Source organism: Misgurnus anguillicaudatus, chromosome 20 (genome assembly GCF_027580225.2).
Source record: "Misgurnus anguillicaudatus chromosome 20, ASM2758022v2, whole genome shotgun sequence".
In the NCBI taxonomy this organism is placed as follows: domain Eukaryota; kingdom Metazoa; phylum Chordata; class Actinopteri; order Cypriniformes; family Cobitidae; genus Misgurnus; species Misgurnus anguillicaudatus.
In genome coordinates this window covers 25,555,049-25,568,775 of record NC_073356.2, presented here as the reverse complement: position 1 = coordinate 25,568,775, position 13,727 = coordinate 25,555,049, and the positions used below count along the sequence as shown (strand labels likewise).

The following is a 13,727-nucleotide window of genomic DNA, read 5'->3' as shown; positions in this document are numbered from 1 at the left end:
TTTTTAGCATTTTGAAAACTTAAGATAATTAAGCAAATATATACAAAATAATGCCAAGGCATTTATTAGCTGCTCCAAACATATCTGCTTTATTTTACTAATATTTACATTTGATGAGTCATCAATGTTAGTCACACCGCAGGACATTTTGCTATTCATCTTGAAATATGAAAACAACACCAAATACATTTTATGTCCCAAAATCATAATGTTGAAATAAAATGATCTTCTTTGCCCCACTGGAATGTGTTGTTTTAGTTGAGAAATGCAGTTCAGTAAACATTTACACTTAATTACAGAAAAAACATGCGTCACGTCATCTGCCCAGCTTCAATAAGAGGGATGTATGGTACAGTTTTTTTCCAGGTCTCTTTTCCTGAGGTGGCTCTACTGATTGAGGTTCTCCGTCATCCTGACTGTTTTCTTTGGTTTGTCTCGCTATGAAACTTAGTAGGTTGTCGCAGTACTCACTGACTACATCACTTTCATGACCTTCCTCAATTTCATCCAATGCACTTTCAGCCATTTTGATGAGTGCCCTCCATGGTTTGCTGTGGGACTCTTCACCGTCCAGGCCTTCACATTTCATGTGCCTGCAGACATCCTGCCACAGAGTTTCACTTACTTTATCACGCGGGTCCATCTCACTGCGCTTTGCTGAAGGCTCGACTCGTTAAGAGGGAGGGAAGTTGATGGTATTGGTCACTCTATCGCCCCCTCCTGGCTGGCTCGCCAAAATATGTTACACTTTTAAGAAGGAAGCGAAGTCCATTCTCGATCCAACACATTTATTTCTGTAAAAATACAGGAAAAACACATTAAATAAGGAGCACTCTCCGTCTCATGTGTACTGAAGCTCATGCACTGATACTAACACACTGCTTCTATGAGCCTCATTGAGTGATTCAGTATATCATAAGCAATAACATGTCACATAGTGCAAACACCTGAATATATACATGACACCCAACACATTACCTCTTATGTCACAGTCAGTTCACATCACATCACATAGTACATGTGCTCACTCATTATTATTATTATTGCTACTGTATAAAACTAAACACATTCTGCGCTCACAATCACAATGCCGAAATATAAGGTTATTATAACAAAACATCTTTAAAGTCTCACAAGAACGCTCTCAACATCAAAACAGGTGAGTAATACATAAATTCCATAGTCATAGCCATGACCGCTGCACTTTGTATGCATTTTACTCCAGTATTGTTAACTATTTGTATTATTTTTTATGTATTCAGTTATATTTATATATTTTTAAATCACAGTGTAATTGTTATTCCATGTTTAAACCACTTTTTTAATCCTCTAAAGATAACTCAAATAATCTGACATTCAAATGAACAACTTAAATGTACTGAACCTCATATGCTATATTTTAACATGACAATCTCAATCAATGTACCATATTAAAGCATTGTAACCAAAAGTCTGACTGTGATTCTCTTTAGTCTATTATAAAATGCCCTTTTAAACCGAAAATATGAAGGAATAATGTTACTCAATGTTTTAATGTGTTCACATGCAATCACAGGCCTGTTAACAGCCCTGCTTTTAACCCAACACTAATCCATGTTCATACACATCTATTTAACATCAAATCCCTTGTTTACCAGTCTCATCTCAGATAAATATATCCATTAACACTTATTTCGTGTATTTTAAGCACTTATTATTCATCTTTACCCATGCTAAAAATTACAATCGTTCCCAGTAGTACTTAACACTCTCGTCCGCCATTTTAGATGCAGCACTTTTAATCAGGGCAAAACTTTATACATTTTCATGCCCTTGGCTTAAAACTACAAATGTTTCACATCACCATATTGTTTAGCATTAGCAGATTAATGTTTTTGTCAGCTTACCTGTAAAAATACAGGAAAAAACACATTTAATAAGGAGCACTCTCCGTCTCACGTGTACTGAAGCTTCTGCAGTGATACTAACACACTGCTTCTACGAGCCTCATCAAGTGATTCAGTCATGTGTATGTAAGAGCTGCCCTCCTGGTGTCCCACCTCTCTTGCACATCTTAAAAAAGCAGAAGATAAAATCCTGAAAGGTATGTGTGTGAGATCTAGCCTGACGTTGTCATACTCAATTCTAGTCAGAATTTGAGTCTGATACCGCCCCATTGAGCTAAAATTATGAGGCGTGTCTCAACCGAAAAATGCCTCTGCACTCAATTGGATAGACATACGACCAATCAGAGCAACGGAGTGTGTGACTTATGTTGAAATGGCGTCTTTAGCAGCCTGACCGAACTGCTAATTTCGCTACAATGATACTAACATCATTGTAATTATACTAAGTCTGAGTTAGCGAAGGTACATCAACACCTACTATGTTTACTACATTTCATTTATATCACAACATTAAGTATTTACTAAGTCATACAGTAAGACTATCTCTTACCATTTGTACGTTAGGTGAACTTCATCCATGACGATAGCTACCCATTACGTTGGCTTGAAAAATATCGGAGCCTACCATGTCCCTCCACTTATTCAGCAGTCACGATTCCAGGCTTCCGAAAAGAAGCTGGCAACGACCGCTAATTATATCCATCTCGTCGTGCACGCAGAGTTGCATCGCCGTGATACCCATTTCAGTTGCTTCTTTAACTTTGTCCTCCATAGGAAGGACGGCAAAAACATAAACAAATGCCTTGATCGCGTTTCTCTGTTCCTCTTTTTAAATCAATGCTCTGTCGATATCTTTTAGAACAGACTCAATGTCAGAATCCACACATCTGAATTCACCAGCGGCAGCCATTTCATTGTAAACAGATTGAACACACGCACTCTTTGGTGACGTGGTTGATACGTTACTGTTGATCATCTGTCCATCATCGTATAAAGCCCGCCCTCACAATTTGATTCGTCGGCCGGTTTTGGTATTCGCATAGTAGCTCTTCAACGGTGAATCCCCAGACCGATCTTCCCCGATTTTCAAATTGTGGTGGGCGGGGCTAAGATCGGCTGGCACCCAGGCTATGTGAGTTCATGTGTTGTAAATAAAATTTAGGCACACTGAAAATGTATTAAAAAGACATGGATGTGACATTACGAGTAGTGCTGACTTTATATTTAATCCTTTACTTGATATTTGGTCGAGCACATTTTTGGTGCATGCTTTTGGTTTCTTTTTGCCTGATTCCTATAAAAACAATTCAAATGATTTTAATTCAATTTTCAGCCATTAAAGTCAAGTACACACAAGGACATGTTTCCATATCTAATGGGAACTACATCTGGACTCTGGGCTTTAATGAAACAAATAACTTGTGTCAGCATACTGGTCGTGGTGATTTTGGAGGTTATGTGTCACAGCCTATGCAATGAAATATCCTAACAGGTGTTTGTTTTTGTATTTTTAATATACTAAGGGGGTGAATTGAAAACAATGGGAGTCACTGGGGGTTATAAAGTATATTTTGTAAATGAATCTGTCACAGAGTGAAGCACTTGGTGTTGGTGGAACCGTGGGGGTTTATGGCAAGACCGAAAGCTCAGGAGCTCTGAGTTCCTGTTTGAATTAAAGCCATTGGTGCTAATGCTTACCCTTCTCAGGCTGGCAGGACCACTGGGTATTCACACTCATGTTCACTAAATAATAGTCATATAAACATGTTCTCAGATCTGTATATACTGTATCTCTCTTACAGGTCCTTTTTTGATACAGTCAATGCAATCAGATTTTAAGCAGAAATATGCTTCTGTTTTTGAAGATGATACAATTGCTGATTACATATACCACACAAATGCACAGACGCCCAGGTAAGCACTGCACCTGGACATACTACCAATAAGTACTTGTTGACCTCATGAATATTATTTACATATCTGTCTTGTGATTGGACAGGAGAGACAGCATTTAAAAACTTGACAATCCCATACGGCTGGCCCCAGCTCCCCATGATGGAACGGGCAGGGATGATCAGTCCCTCGCTTCCCATGTCTTTTATCTACGGATCACGTTCAAGCATCGACGGCCAATCAGGAAAAGACATTCAAGAGCTCAGACCCAACTCATACACAGAAATTATAGTGAGCTTTACTTTCTTTTAAAATACTTTGTACAGGCCTTAGTCAGAGTGGTAACATGTTTAATTATTTTACGTCTGTGCAATAAGTTATAGGGGTGGTTTCCCGGACTGGAATTATCTTAAGCCAGGACTAGGCCTTAGTTTAATTAGGAGATATAACTAGTTTTAACAAACATGCTTTAAAAAAAAACATTACTTGTGTGCATTTTGAGGAAAAACAAAGGGTACTGATGTATTTTAAGAGATGTCAGTGCACATTGTTTTTAGTTTGGACAGCTCTTGCATTTCTTTTAGTCTAGGACTAGTGTAAGCCTAGTCCGGGAAACCGCCCCATTCTGTTTTAAGCTTTTTTTTGTCACAGTAATGTTAAAACCTCAACGTTTTAGACAACCCATTAAACACATTGTACAGATTCTGGCTGAGGGATATTGACTGTTCTTATGTTCCTCTAGGTCATTCAGGGTGCAGGTCACTACGTATTTGCAGACCAATCAGAGGAATTTAACCAGGCTGTGATCAAGATATGTAACAATGTCAGAGATATAAACAATGGAGAAGAAGATGAGAAGAATGACAACCTGAATGAGTCATAAGAGATATCTGAAGTTACAGAAGAGAAGTGGCTTAATATGTCTTCTAAAGTGAAACAACAGGTGATAGAGAATCATTATTATTAGCAAAATTAAAGTGTAAACCAGCAAATATGTTGGCACATAACTTGTATATGACATCTAGTCACAAGAACCAATGTGATAAGAAGTAACTGATGGTACTAAAAGAATTTTAATTTTTTTGGGTGAACCATTCCCCTTTTCCATTAAAAGCCATTCTACCCAGGTGAAAAAAAATTCTATTAAAAATATACTTTAAAAAAGTGTACTAAGTATATTTTCTAGATTTTGTACTATTTTCGTCAAATCCAAGTATAGTTAAGTGTACTCAATTATGTATTAACTTCAACTTAACACCTATTTGATTACACTTCAAGTGTAAATGTAACGGGAGGAGAACACTGTTTGACATCTTGTGAGGGTGGGTTAATGTTTACCAGGTGTGCATGTGTGTCACCAAGCTTTTGTTCGCAGGTGTGTTCAATGTTACTGATGAGCCAGGGGTGTAACATGATTGGAAGATTCACAGAATATAAGCGCCAGCATGCATCCCTTTGGGCAGGTTTTTTCTTGGATGAGAGGGGAACTGCAATGAGATAAGCTTCACCGCCGTGTGACGACGATCGCGATTGACTCCGGGCAGCGAGAGGTCCACGAGAGACAAACAACGCGCGCTACTTATTCGTGTAGAGGACGGATTTAAAAGAGGCACTATATTTTATGGCGTAATAGCACTTTTGGGAGTACTTCGACTCACCTGAAAAGTCCGCTCCCCTTCTCACTCTCATAATGGGAGAGGGAGGGTGTTACTGCGCCGAGTAGAAGTACCCCCAACAGTGCTATTACGCCATAAAATATAGTTCCTCTTTTAAATCCGCTAAGCGCTACGTTTTATTTTGTACCACCAAACTTGCTCGTATAACTACTCGTCTTATATAGGAAAAACGTTTATGTGTTTGGTGACTTCTAACTTTATCTCTAAATGGTACCATTGAATGAATGGGGCTAAGCTAAATGCTATCGAAGCGTCGCAGCGCGCTCCAGCGCTTACGTGCACGCACACAGATGATAGAGGGATGTATCAACAATTCTTAGTTAAGGTAATAACATATTAATATTGAAAATGAGTAGACTATTCCTTTAAGTTCCTGTGTACAGTGTATACTCTTAATATTTCCTGTGTGTGCTTTAAATTAAAACACTTCTCGCATAAAGACAAAAATAATCACAGTGAAGAACAAAATCCGAACAAATATGGAACAGATCTGCGCGATGTAGAGGAATGAAAGTCAAACTTACCTCAGCCGTACTGTTTAGCATGAAAACGAAGACCGAGTCAGTAGCGGTTTGAAATAATGCTGTTGATCCTGATTGGTGGGAATGAATGGGTGGGTGCAGGTGCATTCTGGGAATTGGAGTCTTTTGCCCTGGCGTTCTTACATGCTGTAGATGCAAATTGACTACGAGTTCCAAGATGCATTGCATGTTTCAAATGTTTTTTTTTTTTCATTATTTTGGATCCTCTGCTGGCACTTTATGTACTTTTTATAATCTGCGTTTTCACACTGATTTGTTCTTTATACGTTATCAATAATAAAAATATAAAATATTTTTATAAAATGTATAACGTTTACAAAACATGTTTAGTTGACAAACATGTTGACAGTTATTTTGAGTGATGCTCAGATTTTCTTAAAGGAATAGTCTACTCCTTTTCAATATTAAAATATGTTATTACCTTAACTAAGAAGAGTTGATACATCCCTCTATCATCTGTGTGCGTGCACGTAAGCGCTGGAGCGCGCTGCAACACTTCGATAGCATTTAGCTTAGCCCCACTCACTCAACGGTACCACCCAGAGACAAAGCCAGAAGCGACCAAACACATCAACGTTTTTCCTATTTAAGACGAGTAGTTATACGACCAAGTTTTAAAAGAGGAACTATATTGTATGGCGGAACAGCACTTTTGGGAGTACTTCAACTCGGCGCAGTAACACCCTCCCTCTCCCATTATGAGAGGGAGAAGGGGAGTGGATTTTTCAGGCGAGTTGAAGTACTCCCAAAAGTGCTGTTCGGTCATACAATATAGTTCCTCTATTAAATCCGCTTAGAAAAGCGCTACGTTTTATTTTGTACCACCAAACTTGCTCGTATAACTACTCGTCTTAAATAGGAAAAACGTTGATGTGTTTGGTCACTTCTAACTTTATCTCTGAGTGGTACCATTGAATGAATGAGGCTAAGCCAAATGCCATCGAAGCGCCGCAGCGCGCTCCAGCGCCCACGCGCACGCACACAGATGACAGAGGGATGCATCAACTCCCCTCAGCCAAGGTAATAACATACTTCAACATTGAAAATGAGTAGACCATTCCTTTGAATAAAAAAACCACCTTTATCAATTAAATCACATTAGCATAATAATACATGTATTTAGTAAACGCACTTGTAGATATATAATGTTTTTATCCAGTTTTTATGTTATGTGCTGCCTCGAACCCCCCACCCAGCTTTGAAAACAGATAAAGCACCTCTGTCATTAACCCTTCACACCTCACAACCAGCACTCCTCACATCCAGCTGTGAGGATTCCTGGAAACTTCCACTAGTTCCTATATACACAAGGTTTCGGATGTTTCACGAGTTTACTTCTGAGTATTACGTTTCCAAGCACTCTGCCTCATTTATCTGGCAAACCTAAAGTTTAGCAGGGATTTCCCATCCGTATTTATACGGATACAGCTCTTTTCATGCAGTGTATACATTTTATTATTCTAACGTATTTTATGAAAGTACTCTGATATGCAACTAAAAATACACTTATTTTAGAGTTTACCGTATAAAGTGTACAGAAGTCACACTTCTAATGAAGTGAGATCATAGTACACTTTAAAAAAGTAAATTAACAATTAATTTCCAAAAAATATACTTCCCATAAGTATATAGAATTGTCACTCTAAGTATGTCAAATTTAATACACTTAAAAAAAAAATAAACTTCTATACAATTTAAAATACATTGACAACAAAGTACACTTTCAAAAAGTACATTTAAAAAATTATTTAATTACTGGTAAATTAGTTTACTTATTTTTTGGACTGTTAAGTTGAACTTAATTACATCTTTTTGGAAGTATACTTTTAAAAAGTACATATTAAATACTCTTTAAATTAAGTACAAGTAGAAGCATACTTGTTTTATACTTCATGTACTTCAATCATATTTCTAATACACTAAAGTATACTACTTTTTACCTAGGTAGGCACCCTATGGACATTGCTCGAGCTGCAATACTTTCTCTATGTAGCCTATAATGTATTTTAGCTAAGTCTGTCCCTATACAAATAAAGAAATAAATTAAATAAACAAAAACCTTCCTCTTCATTAAAAGTGTATTTTTATATTGATTATGTTTTGCATCAGATCAACCTATCGAAAGACATTTACTTGTGTTAAATGAATGTCAGAGACAAACTGTGTAACATCCTTATTTATGTATTTATTTTATACATCCCTGGTGAAAAACAAATATACTTTATTGTATTTCAAGTATATTTAACTTTGCAATAGTACATTACAAATATACTTACAAAGGAATGTACTTTCTTTAAACATATTTAAAGTATGCTTACAACAAATTTGCGCGTATTTTTTACAATTAAACTTTTAACATACTTCAAAATAATTATACTTTAGTATATTTTCTAAAAGTATACTTTAGAAAAATATACTTAAAGTTAAAGTTTTGTGCAACTTTTAAAGTATACTAAATTTAAACTTATTTTAAAATGTATTTTAGGTATACTTTATCGGTATGCTTAAAGTTATCATTATAATAATGCACTGACAGTATATTTCTAAAATACATTTTTTAGTATTCTTTAGAAACAGTATATTTTAAGCACATTTTGAAAGTATATGGGGTGTACAAATGTATATTATTTTATGGAGAAATAACGTGGGCTTAAAATTACGAGAGAGCAGTATGTTCTGTTACATTTTATATTGTAGATGTATACATTTGTAATATACTATTAACATAATAAGGTACACTTTAACTTCACTATTGTCAAGCATTGGATAAACCAATGAACTGTGTTTTACCACAAAATAACCATGGTTTTGCTAATAATAATCAATACACAAAAAAAACATGGTTACTAAACTTTTACCACAAAAAAACATTAATTTTCGTAAGGGGAATATGAGTGTTTGTTTTTTTTGTAGTTTTTGAGTCAATTGCATACCGCTTTTAGCTGTACACATTAATTAACTTAAACAGTTTTCGTAAATGCATTTCAGAGAAACGTGAATTCTGAGATTTGAATAATGCATCTGACGTGTGGGATGACGTCACGACGCACGTATTTTGATTTTTAACAGTCGTTCAAGACAGACGGATTCAGTCCCAAGGTACGTTAAAATATCTATAAAATTAATATATTTGATTATTGTTTGACCATTCTGAAGTTTATCAGTAGACTATCATATTTCGAATGCGAAATGTTGTCAATAACGCGGTGTCTAACTCGCTATTAGTGATAAGCTGCTGTGTAGCTTAGCTTAGCTTATAGCTAATGTTAAAGGTTTGAAAGATAGCACTGTTAGCCTGTTATATCGAATTAGTACACCCGATTGTTTTGTTAAATATATGTATTGGTGTGTATGTATATGTTAATGAAAAAAGGTAGCGTCAGAAAATCTGTTTTTTAAATGTAGCGTGAAAGTTAACCATTTATTGACTGTTTAGGGGTTGTAAGGCTTTTACCTAACTTAACTGTATTTAGTATTAATGATGCTGCATTCTTTCCTCAGAAGCTAAAGTTTTTCAAAGACATTTGTAGGGAGGACGTTGCAGCTAATGGTAAGTCATTTTAAACTCTTAAGATATAATAATTCATTCGTAGTTGTAAATCAAGCTTCAGTTTAGATAACGTTATATACATATTGAGGCGGTTTCCCGGACAGGGACCAGACCAGTCCTAGACCAAAACAAATGCAAGAGCTGTCCAAACCGAAAACAACCCGCACCGACACATCCCAAAACACACCAGTGTCCCCTGCTCCGCCTCAAAATGCACACAGGCAACGCCTCTATCAAGGCATGTTTCTCGAAACTAGTTATATTTCTCAATTAAACTAAGGCCTAGTCCTGTTTCAAGCCAATCCCTTTACAGGAAACCACCCAATTGTCTGCTTGTTGCATTTTCTTTCTGACCAGTTTTACATTTAAATTTAATACAATAAAATCTTTCTTTAGGAGCTAAAGTATTTTATGTAAGGAGGATTTTGCAGCCCATATAGGCAAGTCATTCCCGGACAGGGATTAGCTTTATCCAGGACTAGACCTTAGTTTAATTAGGATAGTTTTAACAAACATGCCTTACTAAAAACATTACTTATGTGCATTACGATGTAAAACAAAGGGCACTTATGTATTTTAAGATATGTCAGAGCAAGTTGTTTTCAGTTTGGACAGCTCTTACATTTATTTTAGTCTAGGACCAGTCCAATTCCTGTCCGGGAAACCGCCCCTTAATATATATGATGACATTTTAGTCAAGCTCTAGTTTAGGTAAAAATATATCTGCTATACAATCTCTGCCAGTAAACTATAGATTTAATACGGTAAGTCTTAAATAAATGTAATGTTTTAATATTAAACACTTTTTAATTAAGCTTATTGTCTATTTTCAGATTTCCTAAGGCTGAACCAAAACCTGCCAGACTAAAGTTGATTTGGGAGAGAAAGACGTTGTAAACTTAATCATCTTGACATTCTTCAATGAGTAATTGTTCAATTTTTAGGCAAATACTGTACACTTTGAATGCTGTGAATAAAACTATATTTTAAATACATTTAAAATGAATTGTTTTTGACTGTTTTAATCAGCTTTTATTTATTTGGAAAAAATTATTTTGGTTATGTTACCAGCAAGTAATCTATTCCCAAAATAGCACTCTTTAAGTTAACTAATTATTAACGCACTTGAAGTATACTCATTACTAATCTAGCTGCAGGTATGTAAAAGTATACAAAATGTAATGTACTTGGCATATTCATTTTTCACCAGGGCAGTTTTTAGAATTTTGGATTGGCCAAAAATATATAGAATGTATGCAAACAGTCTATTTAAGGTATACTGATTGTATGTTTGCAAGACACTCATAATACATTTGTAATGTACTCCTAACATAAATAAAACACACTCTAAATCCACTTATCAAGCATGAATTTAGCACAAAAACAGTCATGTACTTAAATTGTACTAAATACACTTAAAGTTGTTCCACTTTAGCACACAAAAGTACACTAAATACACTTAAAGTTGTACTTTGTTACAATTAATATACAACTAAAATATATTAAGTACAAAATTAATTGTTCCAAAATAGCACTCTTTAAATAAACTAATCAATAGCACACTTTAAGTATACTGGTCATTAGTGTGACTGCAAGTATACTTAAGTATATCAAAATTAAATATATTTAGCATACTATTTTTTCACCAGGGATTATTTTTGATACCAAAATTATTTAAAAAATTATTCAGGGCCAGGGACTTTTTTGAGATGTTATCTTCTTCTTTTGGTGGACTGTGGTGTAACTTCATCATGCCACTTAACCTGCTGACCGAAATAGGAAAAAACATTTAGGAAACCTATACTGTTAAACTCCACCTTTTGCTTTTTTATAATATCTTACCTGTATAAACCTCAACCTCACACAGAGTGAGTATTTTAGAGTTCCCGTTCCCTGGTAGAAAGATGTTGACATATTGCCCTTGAATATTGTTAAATGTAAATGTTTGTGTGCCTCCAAGTGGGATGGACTCAATTGTTGCAGCGCTGTGAATACACAAACATTAAGACATATACGTCCGATTATAACATGTTCACATTTAAAGGAAAAACTGTATTTTTATTTATACTTTATTTAGTTTATTAAAGATTCAAATAGTTTAAGAAAGACTAACAGCTCTTACAGCTCATTGTTGTTGCCATTGTTATCCAGACTGTTGCCAATACGGATCTGAGCACCTGCTATCCTCTCTTCACAACAGTCTCCACGATTAGTGATGATAACTTTGTTAATACTGAAGATCCTTTTGAGGTCCACTCTCCACCAGGGATTATATTCTCCTGCGGTGTGAGTGCATGAGCCCCTCGTGTATATTGATTCTCTGTTACCATCTACAGCATTATAAGCATCTGCTAATTGATCGAAAGTGGAGGACTGGACAGCATTAGCTCCTAAAGCAATGTTATCTGTTCACAATAAAAAAAATGAACAAAACACTTCTTTCATTGACAAAGTAAATTATGATGGCCATTTTTTCTTGCCAGGGATTTTATTAAAAAGTTTATATTCAAACCAATTAAAAACTTGCACGGAGCACAACTGGACATTCATTTTACCTTCCAGTTAATAAAATAACAGTCATTCACACATTGATATGTTTCTTTCTTCTGTCAGGTTTTACCTGAATAGACTTCAACTTCACACAGAGTGAGGATTTTTTGTGTTCCAGGTAGAAAGATGTTGACATATTGCCCCTGAATATTGTCAAATGTAAATGTTTGTGTGCCTCCAAGTGGGATGGACCCAATTGTTGCAGCGCTGTGAATACACAAACATTAAGACATATACGTCCGATTATAACATGTTCACATTTAAAGGAAAAGCTGTATATTTTTATTTATTCAGTTTATAAAAGATCCAAATTAGTAAGAAAGACTAACAGCTCTTACAGCTTATTGTTGTTGCCATTGTTATCCAGACTGTTGCCAATACGGATCTGAGCACCTTCTATCCTCTCTTCACAACAGTCTCCACGATTAGTGATGGTAACTTTGTTAATACTGTAGATCCTTTTGAGGTCCACTCTCCACCAGGGATTATATTCTCCTGCGGTGTGAGAGCATGAGCCCCTCGTGTATATTGATTCTCTGTTACCATCTACAGCATGATAAGCATCTGCAAATTCATCGAAAGTGGAGGACTGGACAGCGTTGGCTCCAAAAGCAAGATTGTCTGTTTAATGTGATATAAAAGTTATAACAGGTTATTTCAGAATGCTCTATAGCCACAAAATAACGAAATAAGACAAAAACTTGGTATTTTTCATTTACTGTACCTGTAGAGCCAGCATTACACAGGCAAGGCAAAATGAGCAATGAAATCACAATGATATCCATCCTGATTAGAAATAAGAATACAACACATTATATGGTATAGTATAAATAATTATTTCTGTCTCAAATCCTCATCAGAAACTATTACTAAGAATGCTTATCTTTTTGCTGTATGATGAAAGTCAGAGATTACCAACTATGTCTAGACTGAAATTGTTATAAATTCAATAGTGTTCTATTGATGGTGTTGTACAAAGAGCTAAAGCATGATTCTTACCTTTACCTTCTCATTGAATGTTAGATCAAGCTCAAGTTTTCTTCTTTGGTTTTTTATTTGCAGGTGTTCTCTATTTAAGTAATCTGTTGTGAACGATCTGTTTGCTTATTACATATTGACTTTTGTTACAACAGGATTCCAGTTCCAGTACCACACGCCAGAAATTAACCAAAATTACTATTGCAACATTTGTGTTGTTATTTATCTTTAAAAACAGCTGTTGGATTTCATCAGACATCCAGTGACAAACACAAAAGTGTCAAGTATTAGCCTAACGCTCCTTGCTGAAAAACAATATAAATACAAATGAATGGTTTCCATTTTATGGGCCAAATATAATTACATTTACATTAATGCATTTTATCCACAGCAACACAGCACATTTTTCATCAGTATGCGTGTTCTCCCATTTTGAACCCATGCCCGTAACGTAATGCTCTAACACAGCATTTTAGGATTTTGCATTCAACCTCAAAACCAATTAAGCATATTATATTATACAGATAGGGACGTATACACACTAAAAAAACAAACGGTGCTATATAGCACCAAAACTGTTGCTTTGGATCGTAACCATATAAGAACCATTTTTAGTGCCATACAGCACCGGTGAAGCACCTGTGTAGCACCT

The 13,727-nt window shown here is 35.5% G+C and overlaps 2 protein-coding genes, 1 long non-coding RNA gene and 1 pseudogene across 4 annotated transcripts in view; 3 read left to right on the top strand and 1 right to left on the bottom strand.

Annotated features, from left to right (window-relative positions):
• The window catches only part of LOC129454650 (uncharacterized), a 155,618-nt gene that overhangs the window by 14,395 nt on the left and 127,496 nt on the right, over positions 1-13,727 (top strand). The window lies entirely within an intron of this gene.
• On the top strand, positions 960-5,280 carry LOC129454593 (1-acylglycerol-3-phosphate O-acyltransferase ABHD5-like; annotated as a pseudogene).
• Positions 8,163-13,191, bottom strand: LOC129454659 (uncharacterized). 2 transcript variants are annotated; one of them, XM_073858382.1, is made up of 8 exons: positions 13,097-13,191; positions 12,822-12,883; positions 12,436-12,718; positions 12,168-12,304; positions 11,670-11,952; positions 11,390-11,532; positions 11,201-11,313; positions 8,163-8,195 (listed from the first exon to the last, which is right to left on the bottom strand). In XM_073858382.1, exons 2-7 carry the CDS (start codon positions 12,880-12,882, stop codon positions 11,306-11,308), a joined length of 915 nt encoding a protein of 304 aa, XP_073714483.1. In that variant the 5' UTR covers position 12,883; positions 13,097-13,191; the 3' UTR covers positions 8,163-8,195; positions 11,201-11,305. The 2 variants fall into 2 exon arrangements, with proteins under 2 accessions (XP_073714483.1, XP_073714484.1); XM_073858383.1 differs by having other exon boundaries at positions 11,201-11,310.
• On the top strand, positions 8,456-11,194 carry LOC141351483 (uncharacterized). The gene is made up of 3 exons (XR_012359743.1): positions 8,456-9,096; positions 9,499-9,547; positions 10,381-11,194. It is a non-coding gene; the product is annotated as an uncharacterized lncRNA (long non-coding RNA).